The sequence below is a fragment of the Oryza brachyantha genome, chromosome 1, assembly GCF_000231095.2.
Source record: "Oryza brachyantha chromosome 1, ObraRS2, whole genome shotgun sequence".
NCBI classification, from domain to species: domain Eukaryota; kingdom Viridiplantae; phylum Streptophyta; class Magnoliopsida; order Poales; family Poaceae; genus Oryza; species Oryza brachyantha.
This window is the reverse complement of record NC_023163.2, coordinates 9,006,792-9,022,614: the sequence shown is the minus strand read 5'-3', so window position 1 is coordinate 9,022,614 and position 15,823 is coordinate 9,006,792. Positions and strand designations below refer to the sequence as shown.

The 15,823-nt window shown below is 39.7% G+C and overlaps 1 protein-coding gene across 1 annotated transcript; it reads right to left on the bottom strand.

Moving 5' to 3' along the window:
* Positions 1-1,526: 1,526 nt before the first annotated feature.
* Positions 1,527-14,509, bottom strand: LOC102723005 (pectinesterase-like). Its single transcript, XM_040520109.1, has 2 exons — positions 13,371-14,509; positions 1,527-2,559 (listed from the first exon to the last, which is right to left on the bottom strand). The coding sequence occupies exons 1-2, from the start codon at positions 14,416-14,418 to the stop codon at positions 1,868-1,870; spliced, it is 1,740 nt and encodes a 579-aa protein (XP_040376043.1). The 5' UTR covers positions 14,419-14,509; the 3' UTR covers positions 1,527-1,867.
* Between the last annotated feature and the right edge of the window lie 1,314 nt (positions 14,510-15,823).

Genomic DNA, 15,823 nt, shown 5'->3' with positions numbered 1-15,823 from the left:
GCCCAAGGTCCCGGTGAGGGTGGAGGTCAAGCACAAGTGCACAACGAGACCAGGCGTTTACCGATTCGTTCGTTTTCTTTCCTTTGTCTTGCCCTCAACCGTGTACGTGCGTCCGCCTGCCCCATCGCCACGTCGCGCTAGGCTCTCGCTAGATTGGATCGCCACGCCACTCAGCACTCGGCTGCTCGATCGTCGCCCCGCGGTTGGCCTCCTAGCACTGCATCGCTGCCTGCTTGCCTTGTGCCTACTGTCTGAAGTAGCAAGCTACTCTTGCCCAAGTCGTTTCTTGCTGGCTCTGAGCATCAACCAGCAGTCCAGCACAACCATGGTAGACAGCAAAGACGCAGCTGCACCGCCACGGCGCCACACCGCCGCAGAGGACCGCCGGCATGTGCACTAAATTTTCGTCACCGGGTTTATATAAGGTGTGCATGGCACTAAATTAAATCTCATTTTTAAATTTCTAATGTGTACACGTTTACCTTGCAGACATGGACGGCGTTTTGACGTCCACGTACGGATAATACGTAGCTTGCTTTAGTTCACCTAAATAAGTTTTATTTTTATTTAGTTGAAGTAAAGCCGATCACATGTTGAGTGGTATTAATTGATTATGAATAATATGTATCATTGAAGATTTTATTTTAAAACCATGCAAGAATGGTGATTTTCTAGTGAAGATTGTGCATAGGTACAAATTTTGTTCTAATTTATATTGTTATATGAAATATACATCACACACTATGAATTATTACCCACTTTATTTATTTCATCGTTGTATGTAGTACTAGGTTAAGATTTCACATAGTGGCCCTAAATTTCACTGCACGTCTGCACGGCCTTCTAAGCTGGGCCTTTAACTTGACCTGCTACTTGATCAAGTTTCACACTTCGGGATTTGCTGAGCATAGGAAGTTCAGGTTAGCCAAATTAGTTGATTTTCTCATGCAATTTTGCGTAGAGGTAGATTTAAAAAGAAGAATTGGCTCTATAGAGAGCTCCTAGTTTATATTTCCATACATACAACATAGAATATTAGTATTTTGTATGCAGTAGATTATAAAAATAGAAATTTCGTTAATTTATACCACAATTAGTTTTGTTACCATAAAAACAGTTGGCATGATCAAGCTATGCCGTTCGAATTTAGAATATCCATTATTTAAGGGTGTAAATCTCTCCTTTGCTCTCATTAATGGTAATTTCTAGGTACCAAAAGCAAAAATCATTTTGAACTAAATTTGAGATTGTTAAAGAAGTTAATTGAACTGAACTGGAGAATATCAGGAGGGCGTGTACTTTGTCAGACAACATGTAATCAATAAGCCATAGAAATATAAGCGAATAAAGAAACATAGGTATTATCTGCACTTGAAAAGTCGAATATTGAAAAATAAAATGCGACATAAAAAATCATGAATCAACTCTAAACATTTAAAATTTAAGTCTTGGCTATTACTGATAAGACATCATGCAAAAGATGGAGTGAGGAAAAGCTCTCAGGAGGCCACTGAGCAAGGCAGGAGGGCAAAAAGAAAATGTCCCATTTTATTTGCTCTATAGCAAGCACTTATATCAGATTGACACCCATACATTCACCAATCACGAAACCCCACTGCCAAAAACAGAGAAAAAAAATACACCTGATTTAACATTCAACTTTCCATGTAGCTGAACTATATGGAGTACGTAAATAGGAACCCCTATCATATCGAATGGTAATTTCTGAATCACTTCGGGCCCAAAAACAAAAGAATCAACAGCAACATGTATTCAGTTTCAGTTCCAGCCGGTGCCTTCCTTCACTTGTGAGCACAGCACGCTTCCAGCCATGGCGCCCTGAACGTAAGCGTTCCGTGACGATCGGTCACAGCCCGACGGAGAAGGGGACGGACGTGCCGGCGAGCCAGACGTCGCCGTCGATGAAGGAGCCGACCGTGAAGGTGCTCGCCTCCGACGAGCTGGTGATGACGCGGTAGCCCTTCCACTTGACCCGGTTAGCCGTGGAGGCTCCGTCGCCCGTGTTCTGGTACTCGCCGTAGTAGAGCGTGTCGAGCGCGAAGTTGCCGTTCCACTCGAGCCACCCGGCGGGGTTGACGACGCTGTCGAGCTGCGACTGCATGAACACCGTGCGGGAGTACTGCTTCCAGGGGCGGCCGAGGTAGGTCTTGAAGCTGGACTGGACGGCGGCGAGGTCGGAGGCGGCGGCCACCTTGCACTTCTGGATGGAGATGCCGGTGTTCTGGTTGGGGTCCTCCCGGCCCTGCGCCGTGTAGGCGTTGCTCTGGTTGGGGAGCGGGCGGCGCGCGTAGAGGTTGCAGCTCTGGAAGACGACGGCGGAGTTGCCGAAGATGAAGTCGACGGTGCCGTAGATGTCGCACTCGCGGAAGAACTGGCGGAGGGAGTGGACGTAGAGGGTGTCCTGGTAGCCGACGAAGCTGCACCGGTGGAACGCCGACAGGTCGGCGCCCACGCGCAGCGCCACCGCCTGGTGCTTCGACGGGCCGGCCGAGTTCTCGATGGTCAGGTCGCGGGCCAGGAAGTTATTGCCCACCACCGCTGCACCCATAATCACATGGCAAATAGTTCAAAGGGCTTTCTTCTACCATGGGCCTAATTCATAGGATCACATGATGCAAGTTTTCTAGTGGCGACCCAATTGTTTCAATTTATCTGGTGCTAAGTTGTGACAGACATTTAGGAAATTAGAGCCCATGTTTGATCACTGACTACAAATGGGCCGTTACCGCAGCTAGAAGGTAGAAGAAAACACCTATTATTTTTTTCTCACTTAAATTGCAGCCTCGGCCATTCCTAATGAAAGTTTTATGGACACGATTATCTAAAGTGATACGTCATTTAAAAATGTTTGAAACTAGGATAAAACACCTCTTGGTAACATGCAAGACACCAGCTATCTAGGTAACCGTGTATACAGGGTTTTATCTCCATGAAACTCATTTCATCTCTCTCCACTAATACGTTGTCACATCATAAAAAATATCTATATGACATCCTATTTATTGCTCATAAAACTTCCACTAAAACTAGCCTAATTTAACAAGGCAGCAGCAAGCCAGCAAAACTAAAAAGAAGTATTTGACTATGGACAATTCTAGCATGTTTTCCTACAGAGTGAACAATCAAAAGGACCTTGCGACAATGGAACACGCACCGAAGTTGAACCACCTGCGGTACGTATTTCTCAACAGTAAATCAGCATATCATGCACATCCTACTTACCCAAAAAAACAAAATTTGTTGAACGGAGCCGTCCGGATCCACGGAACGGGTCCAGCAAGGAGGGATGGCCAGACAGACAAGAGGAAGGGGCGTGATAACTTGAAAAAGGGATATGGATGCGCTTGATGGAAATCAATCTAGCTGCGCGCACATGGCATGCAGGAGTACGCGGAACTGCACACACAGCGACAACCAGTAAATGCCGGCCGCCCCACGCGCGTAGGGGGGGGTGGTTGTTTCTTGGTGACTTTTTTTTTCCGAGTCAAATATGATGTTTAGATATTAATTAAAAGTATTAAATATAGATTATTAATAAAACACACATCATACTCTGGACTATTTTGCGAGACGAATTTATAGAGCCTAATTAGTCCATGATTAGCGAATACGATGCTACAGTAAACATTTGTTAACACTAGATTAATTAGGCTTAAAAAATTTATCTAATGAAATAGTCTTTATTTATTCAATTAGTTTTGTTATCAGTCTATATTTAATACTCCTAATTAACGTCCAAACATCCGATATGACAAGGGACTAAAAAAGTCAAAAAGTCATAGTGGCTGTTCGGATCCTGAGACTTTTTTAGTCCTTTATCACATTAGATGTTTGGACATTAATTAGTAGTGTTAAATATAAACTGATAACAAAACTAATTACATAAATAAAGACTATTTTATTAGACAAATTTTTTAAGCCTAATTAATTCACGATTAGCAAATGTTTACTGTGATATCACATTCGCTAATCATAGACTAATTAGGCTCAATAGATTCGTTTTACGAAATAGTCCAGTGTATGAGGTGGGTTTTATTAATAGTCTATATTTAGTCCAAATGTTCCATGTGACAGGGACTTTAAAAAAAGTATAGAAGATCCAAACAGACCCTAGGCCATGTTCGGCGGTGAGGAAAAGGGAGGTAAGTTATTCGGCGTGAAAAATATAGTAATAGATTATTACATGATTAATTAATTATTAATTATTAAAAATATAAAATAAATTATTATGATTATTTAAAACAACTTTCCTATAAAAATATTCTTTAAAAAATATATCGTTTAGCCGTCTGAGAAACGTAAGTCTGAAAATAAAGAGAAGGTTTAGATATCTTATGGGCTATATATAGCAGTAGGATGACTATACCTAGTAGTAGGATGCACACAATCCTAGCTGTATGTAGCAGGGATATGCCGTTCGACGACGACAAGAGGAGCACCGACTTCCATACGCGCACAACGTGAGTGTCAGTACCGGACTGTATACTATAAAATTCATGTAACTTAGGACTCGTTTAGTTTCTAACATTTTTTTCAAAAACATCATATTAAATTTTTAGACATTTAAATAAAATATTAAATATAAATAAACCAAAAAACTAATTACATAGTTATGAAAGAAATCTTGAGACGAATCTTTTGAGCCTAATTAGACTATGATTAGCCATAAGTGCTACAGTAATCAACATGTGCTAATGACGGATTAATTAGGTTCAAAAGATTCGTCTCGCGGTTTCTACCTTAGCCGGGAAATTCGTTTTTTCATTCGTGTCCGAAAACCCTTTTCATCATCCGATCAAATATTTAATGTGACACTTGTTCTAAAAATTTTCTCGCTCTACACACACAGACGAATACGAACATTCAACTTTGGCTGGTGATCTGCCATTCCTACGTTCCTGTTCGCAAAGAATTAATGGCAAGTGATCACGGGTGTGACTTCCAACTTTGTTTGGCTAGCTTATGGTCCGTGGTTCAAGATTTGGCTTATGATCACGTGTGTGCATTTCAAAATATATGGACTTGGTGCTAAGTATGAGTATATTACTGGTTCTAAAAATGCACCACCTCCTTGACTCGCTGTAGCCCCACCAAACGGTTCCCACTGCTCGATCTCACCTCTTTGTTTGTGCCTCGCTTACACTGGTCTAGTAGTACTCCCCATTTTTTCTCCATTGGCTAGGATCTACTGTACCGCATATGGCCACCTCCCCGTAGGTTGCGAGTGGTCCAAGATCAGCAGAGGTAATTTTAGGCCTTCCAATTATTATCTAACTACATTTCCTCTTCCGATCCGCTTGTGTCCTAGCAATCCAAAAATTATATCCAACGGCCGAGAGGTGTTTCCCTCTCATAAAGGCAGAGGAGACGATTCTGCCGTACTACAATTATAGAGCGGCAGGTGGGTGTAGCATTGTGCATTGGCACTTATCCACTATAATCTATCTGCAGGAAGGAGCTGTAGCCCACCTGCAAAAATGTTTAGGACACCAAGTGATAGATACGAGCCAATGATTGATACATTGTCTATTAGATTTGCTTCGGTCCAATAAAAATTATCTCCAAGTACTTGTAACGTATAAAATCGTTTTTATCATTAGATCTAATAATATCTATCCTGCGCAGCTAGATCTAATAATAAAAAATAATTTAATACTGTGAAGTACCAGTAACTCGAGGTATTTTTTTTAAACCAGATCAAATCTCAATGCCCATTGCCAAGGACTCGGGAGGTGGGGCGCTTCCAGCAGCAAGACGAGAGAATAATTGGACAGCTATATATTGCTTGTCCTGCAGCTGGGGAAAAAAAAGGTGTGCATCAGTGCATGCCATCGATCGATCGACCGATCGATGCATGCATTTAATTGCTTCTCTCATCCCCCTATATAAAAAAGGCGCAACACGGCTAGCTAGCTTCCATGGTCCCCCTTGGAAGTGCTAATACATTTTTCTATTAAAACCGTCACACGGCCCTGGTTTGGAACCAAACTCTATAAACACAGTGATTAGTTAGCTAGTACCCCATTTTGATAATTCATATTATTTAGAACAGTCACACGATCTTCAAAATATATCTGTGATTTTTATTAAAAATACAAATATATAAAAATTAGACAAATGGTTATTTATATTGAAGTGTTTCATTCGTCGTGTATTATAAGCGCTATACTTAGATTTATATCAATCAAATATATATTGTTTATATATATATATATGTCTAGATTTATTACTATTTATATAAATATATAAACATAAACAAAACTAAAAATATTATATCGTGAAACGGATGTAGTTATTTTAAAATTCATCTATACTTATTGTACTACATTTTTCAATCAAAAATTTATTAATAATTATAGTTTTAAGGTTTCACTACACACTTATCTAGAACAATATGAATTACGAATATATATGGGGGAGCATTAGAGAGTATTGCAGCATGCGATTTAGCTTGGAAGCTTATTAACACCGACACACGGTACACGAGGAAGGAATTGAAGGGGACAGGTCGCCGGCCGGGCGGCCGGTGGGTCACGGGCGAGCGTCGTGGCGCTGCGCTGCCTGTGCAACTCCCGGGAGGAGCGAGCTAGGTGGACTGCATGCATCCGGGCAGAGAGACACTAGCAAGCAAGCTGCACGCCCTGCTCGTCGAGACGCGCGGCATGCAGGGGGAGGCACCGGTGTGTGGAGGCGTGGGGGCACGCGCGCCGCGTGATCGGCTGGAATCGCACAGCACAGGAACCTCGTCTAGCTAGCGATTTTGTCAGTGCAGTGCATGCGTACTGCAGAGCAGCAGCCAGCCGGACCTGACCAGGTTCGTGTAACACAGGATTACCGCTGCATTTCACAGAGTCACAACCATACCCCCTCCCCTCCGTCAAGCTCTTCGAACACGGCCTAATTAGGGTACGCGCATTCGTGTTGAGGCACACCTCTCGTTGAGTTGTTGCCATGGCTCCTACATGGCAAACGAGACTACTCATTACGCAGGAGCATCGTGCATGCCGTAAAAGACCAGCGCCATGTGAAGCTAAAAACAAATCTAGCAGGTAACGAATTCGAGAAACCCCAACATATATATGTGCTGAAAAATATGTCAGTTCACAGAACTTAATTATATAAGCCGTTTGTAGCTAGCACGTACGTATGGCTATCGAACATGCGTGCACTTTTTATCTTTTCATGTTTGTTTATAGGCTGACAATTGAATTTTAAGCCTTAATTTAGTTAACTTTTAGATTTTCTTCGTTCTAGATTATTTTTCTGTCTTAACTTTTAGATCGTTAAAAACACAAATATTAAAAAAAATTTCATAAATTATTTCTGTTTATAAATATGTCATTTGGATTCACACGTGTTTGTTTGGCAGGTCTATCGGAAAACGCCACGCTGACAGTCGACAAAGATACATATACGTACGTACCGGGTACACTGTACTGCATTCATGATGCGCTAGCTCGGCACACGTTACCGCTAAACCCACTTAAACACCCATCGTAGTTCATCACTCCATACAGTACGATAAGTACAGAGATATCTCCAGCCTAGCTAGCTTGCATTTCCAGTTAATCATTCAGACAATCTATTCTATACCACTAACTTTGCATCGATTTAACGATTTGCTATGATATTGTCTATTCATATAATATATCGCTAAGTTTATCAATAGTTCTATAATGTATTATTGCACTGGTATTTTCTAAAAAAATGACCAATATGCCCTTATGATACATAAAGGTTGACCATTGATTAGGCCCAATAAAAATTCCATGAATCTTTTTGCATAATGTTGATGGAGGATGTATAATTTTTTAAATATATTTTTGGAAAATTATTTTGTTGTGGTAGAGAGGAATGACTTGCATAAAAGATAAAAGCACAATATATTTTATGCAACACAGGAAGATTGGTTTACATTAATAATAAAAACAAAAAATATTCTATATAGTACATAATGTCAACTATACCACTTTCGTCCTAATTTAACTGCATTTGTGGATTTTTCGTGTTTAACGTTTGATAGTTTGTTGTATTTAAAAATTTTATGAATTTTTTTTTAAAATAGTCACACACAAAAAGTATTATTCATGTTTTATCATTTAATAATAAAAAATACTATCATAAGCTTTTTTTAATAATACAAACGACCAAACGTTGAACATAAACAATAACAAAATGCACTCTTTCTGGATGTGGTAGTAATTAATAGTAATAGAAGTCATGAAACTTATAAGCAAAATTTCGTATTATGTGAGTGCTAAAGAATAATTTAATTGTTAGCCTTACATGTTTATAAGGGTATTTTGGATATTTTTAGAAAAACAGTACTGTGTCCAATGACATATTATATAACAAAAGATAAACTCAACTATACCCTATTGAAAGAGATAATGTCGATAATAGCTAAACTGGAACAAGCTCAGTGGCGTAGGGTGAACTAATCATTATATATTTTTTTGCCATTAGGAGTTGCCTACGACAACGTCCATAAGTGCTGTGCTCTTCTGGTTGGTGGACGCTTGGAGCTACGTACTGCTTTGGCTGATTAGTGGTGAACACCTGTCAGCTGTAGTACTGTTCGTCCGAGATGCACGGCGAGGACCACGTTTAATTTTTCACTGTTTCACCGCATCAATCACGTGGATCGGGATCGAGCAGTGGTCTACGTTGGTGCACCCGTGTGTGTTTTCCTACGTATGCTCGCTCCGTTGTTATGTTGTTGACTTTTAAATCTATTATCGTCAATTTTATTTGTAATTTTATTTTATATTGTAACACTTTCTAGCCTTATTTAAATTTATCAATGAATAAATATATATAATTTATATATATATATGTCTTGATTTATTAACATCCATATGAATCTAGATAAAACTAAAAAGTCTTATACTGTAAAATGGATAAAATATGCTTAGTAATAATTAAATTATAATAAATAATACATAATTGTGTAATTTTTTTTAAATAAGACGAATATCTAGTCTAGAAATTAACAAATTCAAATAAAAATGTTGAGTAATAATCAGTCTAGTCCTATGAAAGGTACATGCCCGGACAAAGCTGTGCAAATCTAAGATATTTTAAAATATAAATAATTTTATATTATTTAGTATAGAATAAGAAGATATTAAAAAATTCTTTTAGTAACTTCGTCGATTATTTTTGAATTTTAAATTGATTAGATTTTTTATAAGTACCTCATTAGCTCTGGAATCATTAATATATATGATTAAAATACTAAAGTAAATGTAGAAGTGCTTATATTATGTAAAAAAATTGAATTTTAAAAATATTTATATTTTACAATAGAGGGAGAACTGAATATTTACGGTGGTTTGATCATCAACTACTCAACTACTGGTTATTTCAAACACTCCAATGTGTGCCCTAGGGATAGTCAGCGTCACTCCGCTCTCCGTGACGTGACGAGCGTAGGGTCGAGTGGTCGACATGCCCTCGACGGCTCGACGTGTATATATTTGTCAACCCGCAGAAGGCGCATCATGCACGTACCTACCATGTGTACTGTCCAGCTATATCTTTCGATCACAGAAAGCGACACACAACAAGCAAACACCTGCGTATCCATCCTATATCAAGTGGTGGGCACGTACCAATTTATGAATCTCAAATTTACTCCATTCAATCCAACCAGGATATGAGTTAAGAAATATCCTGGTTTGGTCAAAGTAATCCCTTCCTATACACTATATCTTGTTACACCGTTGTCTTTTTTATATATTTAACTATTCATCATATTTAAAATTATTAAGTAGATATACACACATTAAATTATATTTAAATAAAATTAATAATAAATTATGTAATGAACGAAAGAAATAATAATTATGTAAGATTTTTAAATATAATAAAATATGAAGTATATGACTCAAAGTCAACGTTGTTATCTACTGAAAAAACGAAGAAAAATATTCATATGATTATCTACACCCCCTTCCTTTTTAAGACCTCCTAAGTTCCATCCCACCTCGCACCCTCTTTTTAAGTCCCAAAACCTACCTCCACCTCATTAAAAGGCTGGTTAAAGGGTTAACCACGTGGGTCAACTCTCTTATGGGCTTTCCCTTATGTCTATCTAAGCTCACCTCTCGTTTCATAGGAATTGTGCAGTAAAATGACGACAAAAAAACAGAAACACGACGACTAATTTGCATTAACAACGTCAAAAAATACCCATGTGATCTACTTTTTAAAACAATTTTTTTAAATAATATGGTACAAAAGTTCTTAAAAAACAATATATGAGATGAGGGATAAAGTTGTTTAAACTTTGAAATCTTAAGAAATAGATAAATATCTATAAGTACAGTAACGATACGTTTTTAAAATATGTGTATTGTTACTGCACAATTACAGTAACGTCGTGATAGAAATACAGTAACATCGCGATATACGTGCAGTAATATGTGTGTTACATAATTGCAATAACATCGTGATAGAAATACAGTAACATCACGATAAAATTATAGTAACATTAAAAAATTGTATTCCCAATCTTTAGAGAGCAATATCTCATGTGTTATATATTATTTTTCAAAACCGTTTTCACCACATTAGTTAAAAAAATATGATTTAAAAAACTAGATCCGTCATGACTATATTTTGAGGTTGTTACTGTATTTTATAAGCCATGTTACTATATTTTTGCCTTCGTGTTACTGCACTTTTTAGACAGACGGAAGTAGACAAAAGTGGGATGTGGAGGAAGGTCAAAAGGATGAGTTTGACCGGCGGATTGAGCTTTTACTAGGCTAAAAGAGGGGTTTTAGGCCTTTGAAGAGGTGGGAGATGGTTTGGGCCTTATGAGGGGAGGGGGGACATAGAATAGTTTATTCTATGGGGTGCACATAAGGCCTAAACCCACCTCCCACCTCCTTCTAATGGTCCAAAGCCTCTCTTCTAGCCTGGTCAAAACTCTACCACGTCGGTTCCAGTCCTGTTTGTCTAAAAAGTACAATAACACGAAAGCAAAAATACAGTAACACGTCTTATAAAATAAAGTAACAACATCATGACGGATCTAGTTTTTTAAATCATATTTTTTTAATCACGATAGTGAAAACGGTTTTAAAAAATAATATGACACATGAGATATTGCTCTCTAAAGATTGGAAATACAACTTTTAGCTCTCCCACATATATTAATTATGTTGTAGGAATAGTATGTAGTCACACCTCGTGTTACTGTCATTCGATTATGATGTTATTATACTTATATTACGACGTTACTATACTTATATCACGACGTTACTATAATTATGCAGTAACAACGCACGTGTTACTGTACTTATATCATTACGTTACTGCATAATTGCACTAACAATACTCATAACTCATATTTTATAGTAACATCGTATTATTACAGAATGTAAAGCGTTACTGTTGCTATTATCATTATATTAGTGTATAATAATACAAATCCTATAGATATTTCTTAAGATTTTAAACTTTAAACAACTTTATCTCTCACCTCATATATTATTTTTTAAAAACTTTTATACCGAATTGTTAGAAAAATGCTTTAAAAAATAGATCCTTCATGGGTATGTTTCGACGTTGTTACTGTGAATTAGTCGTCATATTACCATATTTTTTCCTGTGTTACTGCAAAATTTCTAGTAGACGAGAGGTATGCTTAGATAGACAAGAGGAGAAGTCTATAAAGGGTTGTCCCACGTGAGAAACTCTTTGACCAATCTTTAATTATCTTGAGGATTATTTTTGGGCCTAGGAAAGGTAGGTGAAAGGTGAGATAGATCTTGGGAGGCCTTGAAAGGAAGGAAGTGTATAATAGCTTATACTAAGAGGGGTGCGCGTATTAGTCTCGCTCTATATACACCACACCACTTTCACCTGAGGCGCATTCACGTGTACATAAAGGTAATAGGTACCTGTTTGTTTATGAGAACGACTTTGAAGATTTGACACGCAACATACTTTTGATTACAGAAAGTGACACATAACATGCAAATTCCCGCAAAATACCTATATCAATTGGTGGGCACATACCAATTTATGATTCTCAAATTTAATCATATAATTGAACCAGAGCGACTTAGGCCTGTTTGGTTCTTAGTCTAGGACTAAAAATTAGTAACTATTTGGTTAAAGAGAGTAAAAGAGACTAAAAGTAGTTATTTTTCTAATCATAGATTAGCGGCAGCAACAAAGGCTCCTAAGCAGCAGCAGCTATTGCACAGCAGCAAGCGATAAGCAGCAGCAGCAGCAATATGTTTTCAGCGTCAACAGCAAAGGGTTGTGCACTTTGCTGTTGGCGGGCGTCAACAGCATCAACAGCCCGGCCGTGGGCGGCGGCAGCCCCTATCTTTTTATTTATATATTAATTTATATTTATATGGAGGATGTACCACATGCTAACACTCCTGTCCTTTTATTTATGCTTATATTTATAAGCTAAAATTTAAATTTTTAACCTTAAAAATAGACTTAATTTTAAGATCTTTCTCAGCGAAGATAAATTTTATAGCCTTGACTTTTAGATCGTTAAAAATATATATATATATAAATTTTATTCACAGATTTTTAAAAAAATATGCAGTTTGATTTTTTCATGAAAAAACCAAAAAAATTTAACATGAGGTGCATTCAAATGTGCGTAAAGGGCAAGTACCGGGTTTTTGTAGAAGAATTATTTGAGGATTTCAATCCTAGGGAGCAGTTATGAACGCATAGTTCTACAAACCACCAAAGAGAGTTCCAAAATGCTGCCTCAATGGCTAAACCTGATCCACAAGCACTAAGCATGCATGTGTGTGCTTGTATATATATTTACCAATGCCAGCATTATATTTACCGTTGTTAGGTTAAAAATGTGCAATTGCTAATGTATGTATCTAAACAACCAATAATAAATTACCGATTTCATTTTAAAATAAAGCAACATAGTATCAAATAGTACCAAATATACGTGATATATCCTAGTACCACGGATATGGATATAAGGTATGTTCAGTACATGGTTGCTATATTTTGAAACGAAAAGAGTAGGAACTTATAACTTCTTGACTTTTTCATAACGTCGCTTATATAAACAATCAATAACCAATTAACCCAGTTACTCTCATAGTTATATATCGTAAGACTTTATAATTTTAATTAGATTAAGAGTTAATTTATAGATATTATTTCTATATTTGCCTTGTATTGTCCTGGAACAGATTGAGTACTAGTAAGCAAGTGCACTGTTTGTACGTTGCAATGGCGTACTGTTCTGTCGACTGGACGGACGTTGCAAATCAATTTGCAGCTAGCAAGCAATTAGCATCATGGCATGGTCATCAATGCAGAGGGAGGAGGCGTGTACTTACCAACTGTGGCGGAGCGGAAGGTGGTGGAGCCGTCGACGACGTTGCGGCTGGCCTTGATCACCGTCTTGCCGATGCCGTCGCCGATGAACATCAGGTTCGTCTTGGCCTTCCCCACATCCACGTTCTCCATGTACGCCCCGGCCTTGATGTATATCACGTACCGCTTCTTCGAGTTCGACGGCGCCGCCGCCACTGCGGCCGAGACCGTCGTGTAGCCGCCGCTCCCGTCCTTCGCCACCACCGCGTCAGGCGTAATGCCCGACGCCGGCGCTTGGAGTAGCCGCCGGTCACCCGGCCTCACCCACCTCGGGAACCCGTTCGCCATCTGCCCGTACCCCATGAATGGCTGGCGCTGCGCGGTCTCCGGCTCCGATTGCGTCGCCGTGTTGGCCGTCGGCGACGGGTTCGCCCCACCGCCGCCGGCGCCGGGCAGCTTCTTGGCCATGGCGAGCGAGTTGCTGACCATGTGGGAGACGTGGTGGATGTTTGCCTCCATGTATCGGCGCACCCTGTCGCCGTTCTTGTAGTCGAAGCCGTCGAGGCAGGTGTACTGGTTGGTCATGGCGGCGGAGAGCACCGTCATGACATGATCCATGGTGACGCGCTTTGCGGCCATCGAGGCCGAGCCATTGTTGCCGGAGACGACCGGCGACTCGAGGTCGTTGGTGGTGGCCTGGAGCTCGTCCATGGTGGTCTGGAGGAGCTCCATGCAGTCGGCGATGGCGAGCCGGTCCTGCGCGGTGAGGTACTTGTTGTTGATGTAGTGCGAGCAGTTGTAGGAGGTGGCGGCGACGGCGTCCTTGGTGCGGTTCACGGTGCCGCAGATGGCGTCCGGGAGGGACTTCTTGTGGAGGTCCGGGATGTCGGCGAGCGTGGACAGGCAGAGCTCCGGGTAGAGCGTGCCTTCGCAGTGGGCGGCGGCGGCCTCCTCGGCGGAGGGGTAGAAGGCGACCGTGTCGGACGCAGCCACGGTGGCGGCGGCGGCGGCGAGAGTGACGGCGAGGATCACTAGCAGAGGCCCGCGACCCCTGGCCTGCAAGAGTGGCATTGTGCTGTCGCCTCGTGTGGTGGTAGCCCGTTGCGTCACAGCGAGCACTGAGCAGCAAGAGCTAAGCTAGCTGGAGGGGGAGTAGTACTACTGCGAGTGATGGATGATTGGGTTTGGCTTGATGGTCTACTACTGTATAAGTAGAAGACCAGTGCGCGAGAATAGAGTGTGAGGGAAAGTATTAGTCCCACAGAGATGTTTTTTTTTTTAAAAAAAAGGACAACAACCCCTTCCATTTTCATTAACATTAACAGAAAAGATAATAATATGTTCAAAACAGTACTCATGTAAACACGTACCGAAACCAACCTCTCTCTACTGAGCTATCTTCACAAAACCACTTAAAAACTACCTCTCTCTAGTGATCTGACTTCACAAAACCACTTAAAACTATCATCATCAAGAGACAAACACAACCACTGACTAAAAAGATCCTCGGTCACAACACTCCAGCAGAAACTAGCACCAAAAAGAAAACAAAAAGACCCAACTCATCCCTTGAGACGCTTTGTCTTCAGACCCCAGCCATGTTTCACATCATAAAATTTCCATCCTCACGTGTTTGAGTAATCTTGCTTCACTTTCAAGTTTTTCTGCTCCGTGCCCCTTGATCTGCATAAGAGACCACAATAAAATACAATTAGCAATCTGAAAAATTATCTCTGCAGAATCGTTTGGAAACTTATCCTAAAAACAAGCATTGTTTCTTATTTTCCAAATAGACCATAAGACTGCTGAAACTCCTGCAACTACCAGAATTTTCGTAGCTTTGTTAAAACCTCTCATCCAATTATCAAACAAATCAGTCCCACAGAGATCTGCTCTCTGTTTCAGCTTTCGCGTCGTCGGTTGGATCACGACGGGATGGTTCAGATCATTGCTTCGGCGAAAGATTTTCAGATTGGATCGCACACACAGTGATAGAGACACACAAAAACACCGCACACAAATGAAAGGGAGCATCTAAACATGCGCGGACAGTTTTCCAAAGGAAAAAGGGGTTTGCCAATACAGCTTTTGAATGAAATTTAACACAAAAACTTTCAAACGTAACTACACTACAACTGTAGTCTGATTAGAGCATCCAACGGCTCATCTAAATTTAGTTATACATATCATTATTTAGATGATCACCAAAAATAGTTTTATCCTTCATATTTTTTTTACTCAAGCATACCATCTATGTATAATATCCTCCGTATATTTAAGGGATGGAGGAAGATTTTCTCTCTTCTAATATAGATGATATTTAAAATAGAAGATAAGATAGATACTCTAATTGAGCTTAACTTTTACTCATCATTCTCTATTTAACTTTTACTCATCATAATAAAGGATATGATATGATCTACTGAAGATGCTCTTAACGAGCAGTGACGTTCCTATATACTACATTGTAAATGTA

Bases quoted from the DNA above. Each gene is read 5' to 3' on its own strand.
- LOC102723005 (XM_040520109.1), bottom strand. From the start codon at position 14,418: ATGCCACTCTTGCAGGCCAGGGGTCGCGGGCCTCTGCTAGTGATCCTC. The intron at 2,560-13,370 runs GTAAGTACACGC...TTATGGGTGCAG, and splicing joins CTTCCGCTCCGCCACAGTTG to CGGTGGTGGGCAATAACTTC.